Source organism: Podarcis melisellensis (genome assembly GCF_964234715.1).
Source record: "Podarcis melisellensis genome assembly, chromosome: 7".
Lineage (NCBI taxonomy): Eukaryota > Metazoa > Chordata > Lepidosauria > Squamata > Lacertidae > Podarcis > Podarcis melisellensis.
The window spans coordinates 10,297,315-10,318,466 of NC_138539.1; the positions used below are offsets into that span (position 1 = coordinate 10,297,315).

At 40.0% G+C, this 21,152-nt stretch overlaps 1 protein-coding gene across 6 annotated transcripts in view; it reads left to right on the forward strand.

Annotated features, from left to right (window-relative positions):
• NDRG1 (N-myc downstream regulated 1) overlaps positions 1-21,152 on the forward strand; it is a 79,155-nt gene that overhangs the window by 39,239 nt on the left and 18,764 nt on the right. For 4 of the 6 annotated variants that reach the window (XM_081918897.1, XM_081918899.1, XM_081918895.1 and 1 more), the window contains exons 2-3: positions 13,855-13,933; positions 16,279-16,314. In XM_081918897.1, the coding sequence (XP_081775023.1) occupies positions 13,855-13,933; positions 16,279-16,314 (115 nt within the window). Of the gene's footprint in view, positions 1-1,690; positions 1,884-3,593; positions 3,788-13,854; positions 13,934-16,278; positions 16,315-21,152 lie in introns of those variants that run through there. The other 2 variants (XM_081918898.1, XM_081918900.1) reach the window with 2 other exon arrangements.

Here is a 21,152-nt window from a genome sequence, read left to right on the forward strand (position 1 = left end):
TAAAAAACCTTCATTTTTGCTAAGGTGATCTTGATTTGATTAACTGGCTGCTCCTTTTGTATGTTAGTGTGGATATGCATTTATCTTTAACCATTTTAACAGAAAAGCTTTTAATAATGCCAGCCATCGTGGAGATCTTCCTTGGGTAAAACAGCAGGGTACAAATATTAAGGTAGTGCCTTAGGATATCTATGCAGGAACAGTAACCAACCCTGTCAAGCTGTCTCCTCTCCAAGGCTGATTTGGGGATCACAGCCTGATTGATCCTTTATGAGGCAAAGGGGGGGGTCTGAAGCAGCCAGCATTGGGTGTCGGGGGGGGCACTTCTGGGTCCTTACCTTGAAGGATTTTTCTGGGACTGAGGAAGTGCCTTGGGGATCTTTCCAGCAGTGCAAGTGCAGCCATAAGTGCACGTTTGAGAACTGAGTAATGGGTGATGTGGAAAAGTCAATACAGGACTGCATCCATAAGCTTTAGGAGGTTTTCTAACTTGCTTGGTGGAAAAGCAAATTTCTGCTCCCTCTACTGGTAGCTCATATAGTTATACGTATAGGAAGAGTGAATGCCGAAGCAAGGTCTTGTATTTAAAGGTGAACAAAAGAAAAAGCTTGTGGACAATGATTAATTACAGTGAGTAAAGATACTTTGTGTGAGCACAATTCTTCCATAGTCAAATGAAGTGTCTATATGGTATGCATCTTTTTCTACCCAGTTGGGGAAAAAACATTACAACTATTTCTAATTGGTGCTGCTCAACTGAAACTTCTACTTACTACTCACTGACATAATTGATTTTACTGCTGTTGAACTCACTGATAATTACTATAGCTGTTAAACTTATTATAACAACTAATCTTTTCAATGTTATGACTACTAATCAACAGTATTTTTTTGAATTGAATTTATTGTTACTATTGGCTCCACTATTGACCTTACTACTGCAGAATTTACCACTACTATTGATGCAGATTTTTATGACTGATGATTTATTTATTTAACAATTTATTTATTTATTTAGCAATTTAAATACTGCTTGGTTGTAAGAAAACCTCTAAGCAGTTTCTGACTTGGCTGTTATGGACCCATTCAGTGTCTTAATGCTTAATCAGTATTATTATTGATTTTGTGGGCATCTCACTGGCATCTGGTTGGCCACTATGAGAACAGGATGCTGGACTAGATGGGCCTTTAACTTGATGCAGTCCAATGTTCTTCTTACAATGTTGTTAATTTGCATGGATTAAGGAATAAGATAAGCAGTTATTTAGACACAACGTATTAATAATTGAATCTTTTAAAAAATATTTGTCCACTTTGGTTCATGATCAGTTATGTAGTTTTACTTAACATAGAATGTCTACTATATCAGATAAACCTAGACTCTTAAGCAGGTAAAATAAATTACAATCTCAATATGGGTTGGGGAAGCTGGAACCATTTATAGACATTGCAGGAGTATAGGGTTGAATTCAGACACAGTGAACTCAACAGAACTTAGTTATGGCTAACGTAAGTCCCACTGATTTCAGTGGGTCTTCTCAAAGTATGACTTAAGTCACTTCCAGGCATATTATTTTCCAGGTATAGACTTTTGCAGTAAGGAAGTTGATAGGGAAATGTACTGATAACTGTGAGGTAACAATTGCTCTATGTGACATCATGTGACCTCACCACAAACAAACCAGAATGAATGATGAATAAACAGGTGTTGTATAACCTTACCACAAACTTTGTGCAAACAGATTGGGATTACTGATCAATAAATGCAGCATTTGAGAACAACCTAGCTCTGGATTCAACTCAGAGCTTCTAGTTATTGAGGATTTGCTGCTGAAGATGTTTGGGCTATATTTTCAAATGAATGTTTGCAGGGGAAAATAAAGGTAAAGGAAAGAGAAAATTATGAGAAGTGTGTCAGAAGAAAAGTTAAAACAAAATGAGGAAAATTGCAGAAAATGCAGGGAGAAAGATAAGAAATGAGGGAAGATAATCTGTTTAGTTAAAATGGTTAAAGGGTTTGAGTCAAAGGTGGTGAATTACAAACTAAGCTATAGGATTATGAGAAAGTGAGATGCTGTGAAGGATTTTGGACAAAAATGAAAGTTGCATTACAGTAAAGTTAGGGCTGAGCCACAGTTACAAAGAGATGCTGTAGTGAGATTGAAGACAAGAGTAAATAATGTCATTTTGTAGTTAGAAAAGCAAGTAGAGAGGTCTCCTGAAAGTCAAGATTTTTATAGAGCATTTTTAGACAGCTTTTTCCTCCTTGGTGTGCTGTTGAAACTGAAAAAGTATTAGGATTCCACAAGTATTCACAGTGAAAGAAAATGCCTAGAGATACCTTTGACATTTTTCAGCAGCGTTCCCTGACAGATGTCATCCAGATGTTTTGGACTACATCTCCCATCAGCCCTGACCATCAGCTATGTTGACCGAGCCTGATGGAGTTGTAGATAAGAACATCTGGAGGGTGCCAGGTTAGGAAAGGCTGTGTCAAGGTGAAAGGTCCTTTTAATGGATTGTTTTTAATTAGCCACTGGGGAGATCTGCCTTGACTAGAAAAGCAAAATATAAATACAGAATTGCTAATTGACAAGGAAATATCTTTCTTTTGAATGTCATGCTTGTGACCCGCAGCTGTTAGACACGGAATGTTGTACTAAATGGACCATTGTCTAATCCACAAAGGTAATTCTTGAGCTATGTCTAATCATAATTTATAGGGGGGGAAAGAGTGGGTGCTTTTATTTTGCAAGCTTTTGTGCTTGCAAATCTTATAGCAGCAGCATGTTAGCAGAACTGACAGCTGCAGTGTTTTGCACAATGTTTATAGTTTTGCCTGAAACTGATCAGGGGCTGATTAAAAGAGACTAGCAAGAACCTTTTAATGGAAACCTGTTAGGGGGCAGTCCTAAAGATCCACCAGGATGAGCAAGTTAGGATGTAGCACCTTTCTGGCTGAGTCCCTAGCTGTGGCTCAGCTGAAGATACACCAAAGCAACTTAGCCAGGCGTGCTGAAGCTGTCTGAACTGAGACTTGTGTAAATCTTCAAAAGCAGACATGGTGAGGACAGGACTTGGCAGGGGAAACTTAAAGTGGATCCTGGTTCTGTTCACATGTCCTGGCAAGCTGGCAGAATGTGCACCATCAAAAAGGGTAATGCAAGTCAAACTATATTTTAAAGTCTTGTTCTCCCTTTGCTAGGCTTGGGCTGGCTCAGCTGGCAGTAGCTTTGCTCCTGAATTTCAGGAGTTTGAATCTGGTTTAACTTTATATAAATTATTTGGATGATTATAATAAATTTAAGAGTTCGAGAAGCAAATTTGAAACCAGACTCATTGGGCAGCCCTAGGCAAGTCATTTCTTCTCAATCTCTGGCCCATAGCTACATATGGATACAATATTACTGGCTTAACTGCCATGCTGAGGTGTCATAATGTGGTATTTCTGCAACTGTAGATGTCATAAACAGCAATTGTGAAGCGCAGTGGTCATGATTAGCATAGACTCCAATTCTGGGATATACGTGTTTGAGGTTAGAACCTTTGCTATCAAAGTGCAATGCAGTCTAGTTTCTAGAGAAGAAAAGTGCTTTCTGTCGCTGACCTTGGAGATGTGAAAGGCCATTGTGGCCAGACCTCATTAACATATAAATTATTACTGTCTAGCAGTCTTAATCTTAGCATATTTATATACTGTGTGCAGTAAGCCAAACTTGCTGATAAGCGTATTGTGACATTTCTGGGATCCCCCATAAGAAGCGCTTGTCTTGCAGTGGTTACCAAGGTTAGTCTCTCTGCAGCTATGCTGAGTCCAGCCAGCTGGCACTACCTTCTGACTTGCAGAGAGCAGTGAGATTCTCCATTTATATTCTTACTCAAGTACATCTGTACAAGACACATGGGTGAGATAAGTTTATCACAACATCCTACCAGAACACAACACAATACAATACAGTACAATTAAAATATTAGCTTATATTTACTTAGGAACATAATGTTCAGAAGTGGTCATTTTATTCAGAAGTCTTGAGTTCTGATTTACTGACCTTTTATAATTGCTATTCCAACTCTTACATACATTTCATTATTATTCCCATTTCATCCCCCCTTTCCCTCTCTTTCCTTTGCAACTACAACTCTGCCATTTTCCAAGCAACATTTCTTACCAGTTGTTTGCTCTAACTGCCCAATATTCCACCCCACTCCCCTACTGTCAGTCATTCTTCCACTTGCACTTCTGTCACAGTTTGTAATAGGATGAATTGTTTGGTGGACTGGCTAAGTTTAGGTATATTAAATGCTGCTGTGTACATCTAGGTCATGTTTACAAAAGTGGGGTATTGAGAAGAGGAGTGATGGGGCTGGGCTTGTAATAGATAAAATAAACTCCTGATGTAATATTGCTGCTAAGAGGATTTTGATGTTTCAGCGGGCAAATGCAAATCTTCTAAAATGGTTGAATTGGAGAGAAAACATTCAGACTGCCAAGTGTATTCCCCTGGATTATTTCAGAATGTTTGTCACACAAGATGATTCCTGAACGTTGCAGAGCTGGCCAGCTCCATGCGATAGCATTGACCAGTTGAGAAGCACACTGTTTTGCACAGTTGCCATCATGCTGAAGGTGCAAAATGGATCTTGATAACTGCCAGGATGGGTCCATTGTTTAATAAACATGTAGGATAACAAGTAGCATTTTCTGGAAAGCTAAGAAGCACTTAGTATGTTAACTTTTGGTTTCTTGGAAGTTTACTTATTCAGGCAGAAAATCAATATATAAATCTAAATATATAAATTATGGCAAGAAGATGAATCAATAGCCTTGTTTTCTTCAGCTGGATTTTCCCCCAGTTGGATCCAGTTGGACTTGCATGTTTCGGAGGGTGAAATGAGAAGTTACGAAAAGCCCACATGACTGCCACCAAAAACAGTGTGTTTCTGCCACTCATGTATGGCTTTCTTTCTGCTCCTCCAGGACATAATCTAATGAAATGTGTGGTGGGATATGATAGCATGGGTTCCCCTGCTCCACATCACTGGTAGGCATGGGGAAAGAAATGTGATTTGTTTTTTGGCAGCTTGGAAGGGTATTGGATACATGGAGAGTGTTGTTCAACATCTAAGTTACACTCCCTGAGTTCATTCCAAGCACAGTTTCTTTAAGCCAGCATTTCTACAGCAGTTCTTGCACTAATTTGTGACTACAGAATTTAAAGCTAAGGTAGGAAGCACAAATGGGACGCGGGTGGCGCTGTGGGTAAAACCTCAGTGCCTAGGACTTGCTGATCGAATCCCCGCGGTGGGGTGAGCTCCCGTCTTTCTGTCCCAGCTCCTGCCCACCTAGCAGTTCGAAAGCACCCCTAAGTGCAAGTAGATAAATAGGTACCACTTTAAAAGCGGGAAGGTAAACGGCGTTTCCATGTGCTGTGCTGGTGCTGGCTCGCCAGAGCAGCTTCGGCACGCTGGCCACGTGACCCGGAAGTGTCTCCGGACAGCGCTGGCCCCGGGCCTCTTAAGTGAGATGGGCGCACAACCCTAGAGTCGGATACGGCTGGCCCATACAGGCAGGGATACCTTTACCTTTTAGGAAGCACAGTTGTTCCTTGAAAACTTTGTTTAGCCTAGGCTCACTTGAATGAAGTGCAGTATAAAATCAATTATAGAGGGCATATGATAATGTAAAGGCTGAACTGGTTGTTTTTTTTTTGGGGGGGGGTCATGGTTAATGCTTTCACATGTTGGATGTATAGTGTTTGTCATGAATATTTCTGCCAGGTCTAGCTGTGCCTGCAAACTGAGGCTTGTTGGAACCAAGCTGAGCACATTATTTTCCAGGTTACAGGGATTAAATTGAATTTTAATACTTGAACTTTATTTGCTTATACCCGAAGAAGCATCTCCACCCCCTTCGTTCAGCCCGGACACTGAAGTCCAATACCGAGGGTCTTCTGGTGGTTCCCCCACTGCGAGAAGCAAAGTTACAGGGAACCAGACAGAGGGCCTTCTCAGTAGTGGCACCTGCCCTGTCGAACGCCCTCCCATCAGGTGTCAAAGAAGTAAAGAACTGTCTGACGTTTAGAAGACATCTGAAGGCAGCCCTGTTTAGGGAAGTTTTTAATGACTGATGTTTTAATGTATTTTTACTCTTTTGTTGGAAGCCGCCTGTAGTGGGCGGGGTATAAATAATAAATTATTAATTAATTAATTAATTGCTTGTAAGATGGAGGAAACCTCAAAAGCTTTCAGATATTTTTGCAATTATTCTTGAAGGGATAGCTCACAAAGCAAAGGGAAACTGAGTTAAATCACCTTAGTTCTTGGATACCTTGAAGGTGTTCATTATAGAAGGCCTAAACTGTTGCCAGAGAATATGTTGGTCGTAACATAACTTGTTCCCGCCAGCTATTGCGAAGCAGCTGATACACTTAAAATGATAGATATGACCATTGAGACCAAATGGTGAATCAGACAAAAGGCCTATCTAGTTTACCCACAACCAGATGTCTAAGAGGAAGCGCAGGGACAGGACATGAGGGCAATAGCATTATTGTGCTGTTCCCCAGCAACTGGTACTTAGAAATATTCTGTCTCTGATCCTAGAGGTAGCATATAGTGACCATGAATTGTATTCATTGCTAGTCTTATCCTCCATAAATTAGTCTAATCCTCTTAGAGCTATCAAATTAATTAGTGAAAGTTATAGATGTAGGTAGTGAAAGGTGGGTAGATGAATGAACATGGAAATTGATATGGGAACAGGAGTGACTTCTTACAGAAATGGCATGGGTTTTTTTGGTTCATTGGAATATTCATCAAGAAAAAAAGACACGTTTACCTTCTTATGTGATTCTATAGATTTGCCATACTTTTCAACTGTATAGGTCAATTATTTCTTGTCTTTATGGATGCACATTTGCTTGGTTTTATGTTCTGCTTTCTTTCCCTTCAGTGTATTTTTAAAAAAACACCAGCCAATGATGTACAACCTTGAAATAATTGCAGTACTGGAAAAAATAGCTTTATAACTTGTTGGGTAGAAATTTATTTGGAGACATAATTTTTAAAGAGATGAAAGGGATTTGAGATATTGTGCTTCTCACGGTGTGCCTCTGCTCAGAGATGGTTTTTATTCTTTCAGAGGTGAAAGTGGATGTGTACACATTTCAAGCAGCAATTTTGTTTTCAAACCATATTCAACTCTTAAAAAAAAAACCTAGCCCCTCTTCTTTCTTTTATTAGGACTACTACTATTGGGGAAAGAAATAATACAGTGGTACCTCGGGTTAAGTACTTAATTCATTCCAAAGGTCTGTTCTTAACCTGAAACTGTTCTTAACCTGAATTACCACTTTAGCTAATGGGGCCTCCTGCTGCTGCTGCACTGCCGGAGCACGATTTCTGTTCTCATCCTGAAGCAAAGTTCTTAACCCGAGGTAATATTTCTGGGTTAGCGGAGTCTGTAACTTGAAGCGTATGTAACCTGAAGTGTATGTAACCCGAGGTACCACTGTACTCCCCGGGATGCTGAAAAGCAGAAAAAGCAACTCTTTGTTGGGTGGGTGGATGGTCCCTTGCAAGCAACCTAAAGAAATACGACGGTACCTCTAGTTGTGGAAACAATCCATTCTGGGTGCTGTTCGCATCCTGAAAAGTTGCAACTAGAGTGGCTCTTCTGTGCAAGCGCGCAGAATGTTTCTGCACTTGGGCGCACGGGGAAACCCAGAAGTATACACTTCCGATTTTGCCGCGTTCGCAAGCCAAAAAGACACAACATGAACCTAATGCAACACAAGGTACGACTGTATTTCTAAGAATTCTGGCCAGTAACAATGTAGAAAATAGTGAAGGCAAGCACAAACCGAAGTGAAATAAGAGGTCCCTGATATTAGCAGTAACAAAGTCCCAAAGAACATAGTTGAACAATAAACTGAAAGGGAAGAGGTGAAGGAGGTTGGCTCACAAGATCTGTGACGAAGTTCAAGGTTCTTGGAGATAGTAAAGGTATTTACTCTGGCAAAGCAAAGTTAGCAATGTGGTATGTGAGTTTTTAGGTTAGGGAATTCTTGGGCATAGTCATTGTTTTTTTTAAAAAATACTGAACAGAGAACTTGTTTTTAGACTTTGGTATGATTAAAGATTTAAAAAGAAATTTGCAGGTAGAGGATATTTCTCCAAGCAGATACTTGTTGGTAGCTGGATTATGACTTTTGTGGTGGTGGTCCCAGATAACTACAGTTTTAACTGTTTTAGCTTAGCTGATATCCTTATGATTATGGTGGTTTTGTTGATTTAGATTGATCCATACATACACAAATGTGCACATGTTTTTCATGGTGTGCATGTGCGGTTTCTAATGCGGTCCACAAACCAATTTTAATATACGCAAGAATAAAAGTGCAGAAAGGTAGCTTACATAAACAGTGGTACCTCGGGTTACATATGCTTCAGGTTACAGACTCCGCTAACCCAGAAATATTACCTTGGGTTAAGAACTTTGCTTCAGGATGAGAACAGAAATCGTGCTCCGGCAGCGCAGCGGCAGCAGGAGGCCCCATTAGCTAAAGTGGTGCTTCAGGTTAAGAACAGTTTCAGGTTAAGAACGGACCTCCAGAACGAATTAAGTTCTTAACCTGAGGTACCACTGTACTGAAATAGTCTGCTTTGAGGAAGAATTGTTCTTGGGAATTTTATTGCAAGAAGGGGGGGGGGCAAGTCATCAGTATTACAAGTCAATCTGTATCAGTGATTGGTAACAGTGACTATTTTAATATGGAAAACAAATACAAAGCCCTAACTAACTATCCAGATAATCATAAAATACAAAGTAAAAAATACAAGAACTCTAGTATTTCACAAAGGTAAATGAAGCATCAGTAGTACCTATACAGTCTGCAAAAAATAGCTGATTCTGAGCTGTTGATGACGCTCCCTTCTTGAAGTCAGAGTTAGAAATCAAAATTTCTGATTTCTTTATTAATATTTCTAACATATTTCCAATACATAATTAGAGAAAGATTTTAACATGCCTCACAAAATATTTCTCAAATGTTCTGTTAAAAATGTGAGAAGGCAATAGAGCAAAGCCCATCCGCCTTTTACTTTGGGATATAATAAAGGATTAATCCAGTTACAATTTGGAAAACAGATTAGCGCTTGCAGATGAGAGATGTTGAAGTTCTGATTCTAAGGCTTTATTGTTACATAAACTTGGGAATAAGGTCTGTTGAATTCATTGGTACTTGTTTTCCACATAAACCAGGGAGAATTTGAGTTGAAATTGAGTTTCGTTTGGGTTAGGTTGAAAACTTTTCAGTTACCCCATAAATTTTCATGTCAAAATAGCATTTTTTCCTTTGCATATTTTATTTACTTCTCTTTCAAGCCCTCTGATGAAATACTTTTCTGTGCCAAGTGTTGTAACTGTTTAGTAGCCTATGGCTTCAACTAATCAGTAGTGGCAATGGATGAAAGTTAACAGTCTGATTAAAGACATATTGATGCCATACTGTGACTCCTTGAAGAAAAGGTTCCCCACATTTGAGTGTCTTATTAAAAATTCCTTGCATGTAGAAAACTATCATGTTAAAGAGAGAGTGAGTGTGTAGTCTTGCCTTCTTCTGTTGCCTCTTGCAGCCCTGGGCTAGAATGTTGAAAAGGGGAAAACATTGACTTACCTAGCGTTCATCTCCCCTGAATTCATTTTGGTGGTGAAATCAAGGAATGACTTCCCATAGCATTCGATTTGACTTCTGTGTAAAGATAAGCACCTTTAGGAGAAACATGTTAAATTACTGAGAAAAATGCTGTGTGTGTGTGTGTGTGTGGTCTATTTCAATAAGTAATTATGACAATGCCAATAAGGATCAGAAGGGAAGCACTTTTCTTATTTTGCCAAAAGATTATCTGTGTTTGCAGTAGCTATGGTCTGTCCAGCTGTCCAGCTTTCAGTGGGAAATGTCATTTCTATGGTTGCATATCAAAATGCGCATACCCTTCCCTCAGTGTGACTGCACACATTTGGAAAAATATAGATGTTCTGATGCAGTTTTTAATAGAAGTATTTTGAAATTCTGTAAAATGTGCATAAAATGTGGATCTTTTGATAAATGGTGCCATATGAATCTAATTAAATAGATGAACTTCTGTGTGAGGGCAGTGAATCTGGATTAGCTGATTTTTGACACTTCCTAATTTGTTCATCCAGGCATTTTCTGGTTACTAGTACCACGCTTTTAGCACAATTGTCTGGCTGTTATGGATTTATTTTATTTCGTGGATGATGTTGTATATGTTGTATTTTAAATGACTGTCTTGACTAAGTCACCATAGACTCTTCTGCGGTATAGGGGTGGTATAGAATTCTTGAAAAAAATAAAATGAATTTGGTTTCTGTTTGTCTAGAACAGTTAGATAACAGCCTCTGGAAAAATTGTAGAATATGGGTATAATAAAGATACAGTTGAGAGACTAGAACAAGTAGAGTAGAAGTAGTAAGGGTTATCTATTGTCCCTTATAATTGCTGGAATATGAAGAACCATGTTCCAAAATATATTTATTAAAAATTGTTTCCTGCTATTCCTCCCAGAGGAACCCAAGGTGGCAAACAGCTAAATGTTAAAACGGTACAATTTAAAATCAAATATAAACCCATTTAAAACCATTTGAAATCAGTGTTTTTTAATTCACTGTTGCCACAGCCAGTATCTCTCAGCCAGCAGGGCTTTAATGTGGCCGCCCCTGTTTTGTGGAATATCATTCCTGTCCTACCTTGACAGACACCTGCACTGTCCAGAAACAATTGAAGACATCAGCCACAGATTTTCCCAACTGGATAAATAGGTCTTTATCACGAGTGTTTACTTTGTATGGTTTCAGTTTTGTTTTAAATGTATTTGCTGTTTTTGTTCTTTAAGCTGTTTCTGATTATCTTCAGTGTACATCGCCAAGGCAGTTTCTTAGAAGGCGATTGATAGATCAGTGACAGGAATAATATGCTTGGGTTAACAGGATGTTGTTAAATTTCAACTGAAGTTCAGTAATGAAGGGGACAGGCTCACCTCACTAAGGAGGGCATTCCACAAAAAACGTCATCAATACGTTAAATACTTTTCTATATATCCCCTTTCAAATAGGAGCTGTTAAACAAGATGTGGCTTGTAAGATTATACCTCCTAATTTATATACATTGTGGAAACAATGAAACAAATAACTTAATTTGGAAATTACTTGCATAACCCAAACATAAACCAGAAAAAGGTTGATTTGATTGGGTCACTTTCAGCTGTTGAAACTCTGTTGTACTTAAATACAAAATGAACTCTACTACTAGGTTCACTAAGTCTAAGCCACTAAATTGATAAAGGGTTAAAATGTAATTCATAATAGGTTTTAGAAGTCAACTATTATTAAAAGTTCATAACAAAAACCAGAATGGCAAATGTATACTCCTGATCTTTTAAGTTTTAATTGTAATATGCCTATAGATCGTAACTTAGTTGACACAAGTGATATAGCACCTGAGAACAAGCTTGAAAGCAAGAAACGTTGAGAAAGTTTGGGGACTGAAGGTGAGGGTGTGTGTTGGCTGCCTCAAGTACCAGAGCTCAGGGTCCTACAAATGCTGGGAAGAATTATATTCACAGATGGCAACCTCCGCTCTTGTCTCTGTGTTAAGCCATGGGAGGAGGGAGGCTCTACAGATGGAGATGAGAACTACACCAGTGGCATAGTTGGCTCTTGGAAGACCCAGGCTGTGGAGTCACAATGCCTAGTCATGCTTTTTGAGGTCGCACGGTGACTTTGTTTTCTCCTTCCCAGTTTGGCATAAGTACGTGATCCATTTGAAGGGGAATTTGCTACACAATTAAGGGTCATTAATTCTAACAAGAGTGACAGTGTTGGGCTTTAATCCTTAACTAGATTGGCCACAATTGCATTAATGAGACTGAGGTTGATGGGAACCTATTATGACTGCATAAGCAGGCTATTCTATTTAGAAGACCTTATGACCTATAAAGTAGCAAAAGGTGGAGAGGGGCCCCAGTAGAGAACCTTGTTAAAATCCATCTGTAAATTTGCTAGCAGGAATAACTACAGATATAAAACAAGTTTTGTATTTTGGCCTATTGAACATAGGAATTTTTCTCAAATTACAGCTAATGCAAGTATTCTAATTATGCAGTTACATTTCTCCCAGCACCTCATTCTTCTAGCTGTATCTGTGTGCACTGGATAGATAAAATAATACACTTTCTGCTGTGGCATCCATTAGAAGAGACAAGATCTAATGATTAATTGACGTTGACATATCTTAATGGGCAGGGATCCCACTTTGGAGCTGAAGTTTTCAAATTCATCCTTGAATGATCTCCAACCATTTAAGAAAAAAACCACCTTGAGCTTCCTATGCATTTGTACTCATATTGACTCCATGGAAATGTAACATTTCCTTGTCAACTTGCTCAGGAGAGCAAAACTTTGCTTTTTGTTCTCAGTGCATCAGTGGTAGCTGGTGCCCATTACGATTGGAAGGGCAGAAGGCAGGGAGACCAAAATTGGGTGGAGCCAGAGCCAACAAAGTTTAGTTTTGCCTTCAGCCTCCTGCCTGCTGAGTTCTACAAGGGCAACACAGAATAAAAAGGATGGTGTTGACAGCTAAATCCACCGCCTGGACTGGTTGCAAGTAAGAAGGCAGGCAGGTGGGGGCTGTCTGAGCTTGGTGAGAACCAGTGCCCATTTCCTCTAATGAACCAGCTTCCACTGGCGGTGCATTGTAGAAAGACACACAGCCTTCCCATGTCATAGGCTGTTAAGCCTGATTCACTCACTCCAACAAACCCATCAGTGGCTATGACATTGTATAAATCCTCCTCTATTTTATCATGAGATGAACTTGAAGAAGCATTCCTTTGACTTGCATTTATAAGATAAGTAGTTTGTCCATGTGCTCTTAACTCCCTCTAGAGGTTGAATCTTGATAGGGAGCCTTTGATGTTCGACAGAACACAAACTGCCATTTTCCTCATTATAAGTGGCACTTCATGCTAAACCAATTTTTGCAACTGACTTTCCCTTTGTGGCACATCCTTCACAGTTTCTTTAAATAATCAACAACCAAGTATTTCATTTAATCTGTTTTTCTTTTGCAAGTTAACACTCCTTGGTTAAGATTGTGTAGAAATATGTAATCCTTTTTCAAAAGAAACCAGAAGCCATATAAAAAGTGTAACTGTTAAAAGCCAGTTCTTAATGCTTCAGTTCTTAAACCTATGTTGGAAAATTGCATTCCTGTTTAAAGGACATCCAGGACTTTGTAGCTGACCCAAAGCTACTGTGTCTAAACTTTGTTGTGTGTTACACAGGCTGCAGGCTTGTTCCTTTAGCCAGCTCCTGCTGGAAAACTGCAGGAACTTATTATTCAGCTTCCCCTCCTGTGGTTTCCTTCATTATTTTATGCACTTTACTTGAAACAAATAGACTGGCATGTTCCTTTCGGTGTACTAATAAAAAAACTAATAGTCCATAGTGTTCCTAATACTTTCTCTTAATCTAGTTTCTGTTAATTCAAGCAATCTGGGTTCAAGATGCCACGTAAGATTGATTCATAGAATGAGTATATACCTGGGTATTAAAATACGGAACGTCCATGTAATCTTGTAACTCCAGATGAAAGAAACAATGATAAATTTCCATTGCCTCATTTAGTCTATGTGCCATACTTTTCATCTTTGCAGTGTTCTGTATGCCTTTACATTTTTCACTCTTGAGAAATTTCATAAAATTTTAGAAATCTATTTTTATATGTAGTAAATATTAGTTGTACTCAGGACTGTTGTTCTTCACATTTTTAGGTACCAGCTACTGACAATGTCGGCAGACGGCCCTGACGCTCACATTACGGAGGTGAAACCATTAGTGGAGAGAGAAGAGGTAAGCTAAACCTGCTGATGATGGACCACTGACGCCCACATGAATTTGTCCTAAGGCAGAGGCTATCTTTTGAAGCCCTTCTTCAGATGCCCCTGCCTTCTGAGGTTAGGTGCATGACCACCAGAAAAAGGTCCACCATAGCCCACATGTGACCCTCAATCTTATGTCTTCTGCCACCAAATAAAGAATGTATTATTTGCCCAAGAATTTTATAACATAAGGTAGGCCCGTTTTTAATGTTTGTTTTACCCTGCCTTTTAAAAATTGCTTCACTTTCTGTTCTTATGCCACCCTGGGAATAAGAGAACCAAAGGACTGGGTTTACATAAGTGAAACAGAATAAAGCATCACTTCACATGACTTAACTTTTGCTTTGGAAATGCTAGCAGCTGAATTTTCATGTTAGCACGCTTGCCAGGAGTGTTGACTGGGAGTGACTAGGAGCCCACGTGTCGGTCCATGTGCTCTTCAGGCCACTTCTCCACTGCTCTGGGCTGCCAACATCTTGCCAAGGACACAAGGGACAGGGGTTCACCAGTACAACTCCTTACCTAAGGGTGCACGGGGAGCCTAGGTACCTTACTATTGATAGTAGCGTTGGTGTTGGGAGAGCACAAGATCACACTGGATCATCCAGTTGTCCTCCTGTAAAGCATAATGCTCTAAAGCAGCCTTCCCCAACTTGTTGCCCCTAGATTTTGGGCAAAGGAGACCACACATTCCATTTCGAATTTAATGCTAATATGACCTTTGTGATTTGTTTCCCCATTGGGAGCAAGGGAGGAGCAAAGCAGAAATCCTCCGGCTGTGTGCACTAACCACGGCTCGTAACTAATGTTACACTGAATACTACTATTCTCTTAGAGTTCCAAGTTTCACAAACCCTAGTTCTAAAAACTAGAAATTCTGTTAAGACAAAATTAAACAGCAGTGGGGAACATGCAGCCTGTGGGTTTAATTAGTCCTGGCACTGGTTCCAGTTTGGCCCACATGGATGTTTTGCACAAACCACAGCCACCTGCCCTTCAGCTGACATTCTATATGACTTCAGGTGTGGGGCCTGTACAGACATGGATGCAAATGAATGATTAGGAACTTAATGTGAACTTCCAGTTATTCCTTTGCAAGTTGAGCTTTCTGTCATTGCTGATCAGTGCTGAGAGGAAGCCTCCCTGGGATCAGCTGCATGCAGGGAGTTCCCCAGTAGGGCTTGTTTGCTCCGTGTTGAAACAGTTTGCATTCAAACTGCTTCCTAAAATGGTGCTGTCCCCCCACTCTGCAGAGCAAATGGAGCAAGCTTCTCAGAAGGTATGTTCCAAGCGCCAGCTGGCATAAGAGTGTGCCTTCAAAGTAGCTTGTCCACTTTCAAGCCACTTCCCAAATCAAAGCTTCATTTTGAGAAGCAGATTGAAATAGGAAAAAACCCTTTGAAAAAGGCACGCTTTGAAGTGCACCTTCAAAGGAGGTCACTGTAACTGTTGATCAGTTGATCAGCAGTCACAGTGAGCCCTTTTGAATTTTGGCAGGTGCCATTTGCCCAACATCTTAATCTTGTTTCCAATGACTGATATGTGGGTTGTACACCCACCTGTTAAAGTTGACAAAGGAAGAGTGGGAGAATTAGGGATCCATCCCACCAGGCAGATACAGTTCCCCATCCTGATCTTCTAACACCATCATGTACAGTGGTACCTCGGGTTAGATGCTTCAGGTTACAGACTCCACTAACCCAGAAATAGTACCTCGGGTTAAGAACTTTGCGTCAGGATGAGAACAGAAATCGAGTGGTGGCAGCAGGAGGCCCCATTAGCTAAAGTGGTACTTCAGGTTAAGAACAGTTTCAGGTTAAGAACAGACCTCCGGAACGAATTAAGTACTTAACCCGAGGTACCACTGTACTAATAATTATCTCTATTCTCTTGAGTGCTGGTCCTTATGCACCATCAACACAGAAGAGAAATGTTATCAGCAGGATTGTGTGGGGTGGGGAAGCCTAAAGGTTTACAATATGTATGGAGAGAGAGAGAGAGAGAGAGAGAGAGAGAGAGAGAACATTTGCTGCATGGGGATTCGAACAGAAAGCAGCCCAATGAGGACTGAGCATGCCCAGTGGTAATTGAATGCTGGATGACTGATGGAGGGGAGGGGGTGGAATACCAAAGAGGGGGAGAATGGAATGGAGTGTCCTGGAAAAGGGGAGTAGAGAGAGCCAGCCAGCCATGAGCAGTTGAAATTCCACAATGAAATATTGTGTTGCTGGTGCTGTTTGTTTGCATTTTGAAATTGAAATCAAACCACCTGGATTCGTTTCCCCTGACCTCCTTTTCTGTATGATGCTTTTCTAGGCAATCACACATCTCCTACCTGACTTTGATGTTCAGGTAAGTGAAGCTTCCAACTTAGTAAAAACTTATTTCAGAACTCTTAAATTATGGACATACATATAATCAACTTGTAAATTCTTAACTATGTTTTTTATTTATGCCCTGCTTAGCAAAACTAAAACTACTCCATGATTATTTTAATAAACCTTCGTAAATCTTGTCGAAACCATGTTAATACTGTTCTGCTCCTTTCGGAACAGTTTTATGTTTTATAATTGTAATGGTTTTGTTTGTTTTCATAATTGTATATTTTATTGTTGTAACCTGCTCTGGGTTCGTATGGTGAACGCCAGACAGAAAATCAAATGAAAATATCAATTTATGTAAAAATGCTGTTGCAGCAGCATGAGTAAATAAATTGCTTCAGGTACCCTAGTAGTTACTTTTCTAGCATGCTGCCTCTGTTCCATCTTATGTTTTTTCTGCCACACACATTTCTCATACTGGTTTCTAAAAACTTACAAATAGAAACAGCAAAGGGTGGTGGCTTGAGAACCTGTTGGCTGAATTGTTGATTGATTTGTATTAAATGTGTCAATGTTTGTACTGAAGAAAATAAATGTTTGCCAGATCTTTACTGGGTCAGCTTTAGGTTAAAGATTTGCTAGGCTTCAAATTACCCTACAGTTAGGTAAACTACCGATTCCAAGTAGAAACAAATAATACATGGTTATACATGTTGTCAAAGCCTCAGAGCAGTCATGTATATTTGTACATTACTGATCTGGGAGTAACTCTAGATATGATATAATGCAATATGATATGAGACAAGCCCATAGCAGGGAATCATCCAGAGATTCAGGAGCCTCTGAATGCTTGCATGAAGCTCACAGGAGTCCATACGGAAGTTATTACTTACACTGTAGTAGTGTAGTCCAGCCTGCAATCTGAGACTTGTGCCTCCGCTACCACACAACTACAAGTGGTGAAGAGGAGTCAAGCAATCAGTTAAAGTAGCATAGCTCTTGGCCATTCTTTAATGACCAGGATTTGAACTCTTCATCGTGTTGTGTGTTTAGTGAACCAAACCTTTCTTGTACTGTAACAAGATGAGTTTGTTCTGTTCTATTGAAATAGCTGTATTGATCTATCCACATGGTGACAGTGCAATGGGGGTGGGAGGAAGAGAAATTCCTGTAGTTAAATACCTAGAAAAAATTTGCACAACATTCCCGAAGTTTCAAATCAGCAAGCAAGCAGGGCACATAAATAGGCACCTAATGTCTACCCCGTGTTATGCCCTAAGCATAGAAAAATATTAAAATTGTTAGATAAAGGAACTTGGAGAACTGTGTGCTCATTACATGCTAATCAAGCTTGTGATGTACTTTTTTTCCTGCCCAAACTAGGCTTGTTTGACCATTTCCATAACAAGGCCTATCTGCGTCTAGACAGTAAAAGGCTTGCAGGACTGATTTCTGTCTGTATGAAAGCATTCCCTCCATCTTTAAAACAGAAAAAAGAAGCATATTTGGAGGGAAAGGATTCTAGACTAGCCTTTTCACTAACACCTAGTGTCTTCCTGGAAGGATTCTCTTCCATCTTTTTTTGAAGGAAATAGCACCCCCCCCCCCGTAGGGAGCATTCAATTATTCAGTACAGCCTAGAGGTAGACTACGTAGACTTGAGTTGTGGTAAATTTGTATCAGATGCGTAACTATAGAAAGTGGTTATTATAAATGGGATGTCTTTGAAGTGTTAAGACCTACTTTGGTTGGAATGGGCTGGAGTTGCTGCTTGGTTGCAGGAGGAGGACTGGCTGTAACTTTTGAAACGGCAAATCTACACTTTTTTTGTACCCATGATGCAAAAAGTCCAGTTAACATAACAGTAAATAGGTGAGAAATTTCCTGTACCTTGTTAGAACAGTATTTGTTCCACAGAATATGTGGGTGCTTCTGTTAAAACATACATGGCTACTAAATTTAAAATAGATCCTTCTGTAGCCCTATCCACACCAAGGCTGCGTGCTTTATGAGACAGACCTGACTGTTTTGATTATAGGATTATATCTGAAACTCCCTGGTTGTAGCATGGTGTGTTGTTTGATTCTTGGCTTTGTGCCACACATGCACAACACTGACAAGTCTTAAAGGAGTGTGCTACAAACAGAGTGGGTATGTGGCTTTACATTTCAAACAAATATAGGTAATAACTGTTTGCAGGCTAGCTTAGGCATCTTCTTTGAGTCTCTTGCTATTGTTGGTTCTTTCTTCTGCTGAATTTAATTGGTTCATTGTTGTAAGTGTTGCATGCCTAAATTGACAGCTGCCTACTTTGTTGAGCCAGTTTTGGCTCAAAAGCTTGACTGTTACAATACTTTGTTTAAAACAAAGTGAGGAATGTGCAGAGCCCCCTTGAGAAACATGGCTAGTCTTAAATGCTTGATGCTTCCTTAAAGCTTCCTCAGACATGGAGTATACAAGTACAGCATGCTACCTACAAGGTAGGTTCCCCCCGCCCCCTTAGTGGCACAGTTTCTATCTCTTTGCCAGATCTGAAAGGCCTTCCTTTTCTTGTCAATCATGTGTTCAATTTTGCTGTCATCCTCATCAAACCAGTCCTGGTGTTTCTTGGTTTGGTATCCAGTGGCTTAGTGGCTATCTGATTTCTTGCCAAATAAAAATAGTTACCCTCCACAAGTGCCACAGCTCTTTGTGTATTCCTGCCATTAATGTGGTTGTTCATTTGGAGTTGACATGCAAATGTTTCCTGTTGACAGTTGCCAAAGTGTAACTGCTCCAGTCTAGTTCAAGCTATGATGGCACCTCTTGGATGTGTTTGACTAATGCTCACATGCAATTGTTTAGTCTAGTGAGCAGAAAACTGCCTCTTTAAAAGCAAGAGATAACGTGACCAGATGGCACATTTGTTTTTATCCTTCTATCGGATTAGTGTACCTTGGTCCCCCCCCATCCGCCCCCAAGATAGTGTTTTAATACAGATCGGTCAGTAAAGAGCCTCTTACTACAACACTGACGTTGATTAGGGGATGATGCCATCTGTTTTCAGTATGCTACATCTTTATTGAAAAAAATCTTCCCTGAAATCAGACAAACAGGTCAGTTGTGATATGAAGCTTGGAGCTTTGTTGTTGGGAAGAAGGCTTTGATTTGGCTGTACTTTGTGCTTGTCATGAATTCTTTTTGCAAATGTGCTCCTGCATGGGAAAGTTTTCAATCCAATTAACAATCTGGGGACATGGTCTTAAAATAAGCTGGAATTATGTTATTTGTGAGGAGGCAGGAGTTACAATCTATAGCTATGGGAGCCACGTGTTCTACAACAGAAATTAAAAAAAATAAAGTTTCTGTGAGTGCACCTAAAACAAACAAAAAGCCGTTTTACACAACAATGTTTGTTGTACTATTTTTTATGCATTGATTTAGTTTGTTTATAGATGACTTCATTTTTCTTTCTTTTTAACAAATCCCAACAAGAATTCTGTAAAAGAAGCACAGTACAAATTCCATATTCAAAACCAATGTTTGTAACATTATTTTACATACTTTAAACTAAGTACCACAAAACAAATTGTATACAAACATCAAGAAACATAACATGCAACATAATTACAGTTCCAACATAAAGATCTCATAAATAGTTCAAGAAATCCATAGTCACTTAGCTCATTCCACTTGCACAAAACCAAAGCACACAGCCCCCATCTATTCATGTCACTAAAACACTCAAAACAGTCCATTAACCACATACAGAAAAATAGATCCACTAAATAAAAACAATCCAAAAGCAGCAGAAAAAAGCAAACACTTTACCATCTCTCACCTGGAACTATAATAGAGACATCCTCACACCTAGGGAGATTGAGTCCTTTCCAACCAGCAGGCAAATCACCTTGTGGGGAGTTGGGTTAAAGCAGCAGTGCACCTGATGCTCATCACCTCATAGGAGCAGTTGAGTCTCAGAAGAATAATTGGTCTACGTTAAAGAACAATGCCCAAGATCAAACAAGTCAAAAGGGGTGGATGTGCCTGCATGGTGGCCCTGAAGGAGAAAGCCCCTACTCTGTATGAAAGGGAGGTGTATATATCCACATCCTTTGAGAAATTCACTGGAGCACAATTTGGTTTTGGCTCTGTGACACATGTCTGTTATGTGTTTTTTAAAAGATGTATAGCTTCCTTTTTTTACTTCACTCTTGCATCACAGCAGACATTGTAGCATATAACTATGGATTGCATTACATGATATGGCTCTCCTGCAGAGGACACTTGAACATTTCTTCAGGGCTGCTCTTCCATGTTGCTCTTGAGTAGCAGCTTTACGTGATTCTCTGCACACCACTGCATTACTTGATGGTGTTGTAAAAATGAGATTGTGAATGATGCAGCTCTTTGGAAGTTGTTCTTAACTTTGGACCTTCATTAAAAGGCTCTGACATGCACCTAAAGCGCCAATTGCATGCATCTTTCCTGCCTAATAGTTGTATATGTCTCAGTGGAGTACGGTAGCAGTCACTGCTTCCCTGTGCATCAGCTGAGCAAACCTCCATGCTGCGCAGGCTCCTGTGAGCTGGGGGTTAGGGAACTTTGTTAAGCAGCAGGGCTTGCTGATGCGCGGAAAGCAGTGACTGCTGCTGCGCTACCTCACAAATCAGCTATTAGGCAGTGAGGCTGAGTAGCTCAACAAAGCCCCACTGCTCCTTCGGTTCATGAAGAGATCCTCTGTGGAGCCCGAACAGGTCCTCTTCGGGCTGTGGGATGAGTCTCCACATGAGCCACCCGGACTCTCCAGAGTACTCCCCATTTTCCATTTTATGCGATTTCACATATGCACGTGGGGAACCTGGATCGGAACCCCTGTGTATGTAGGGA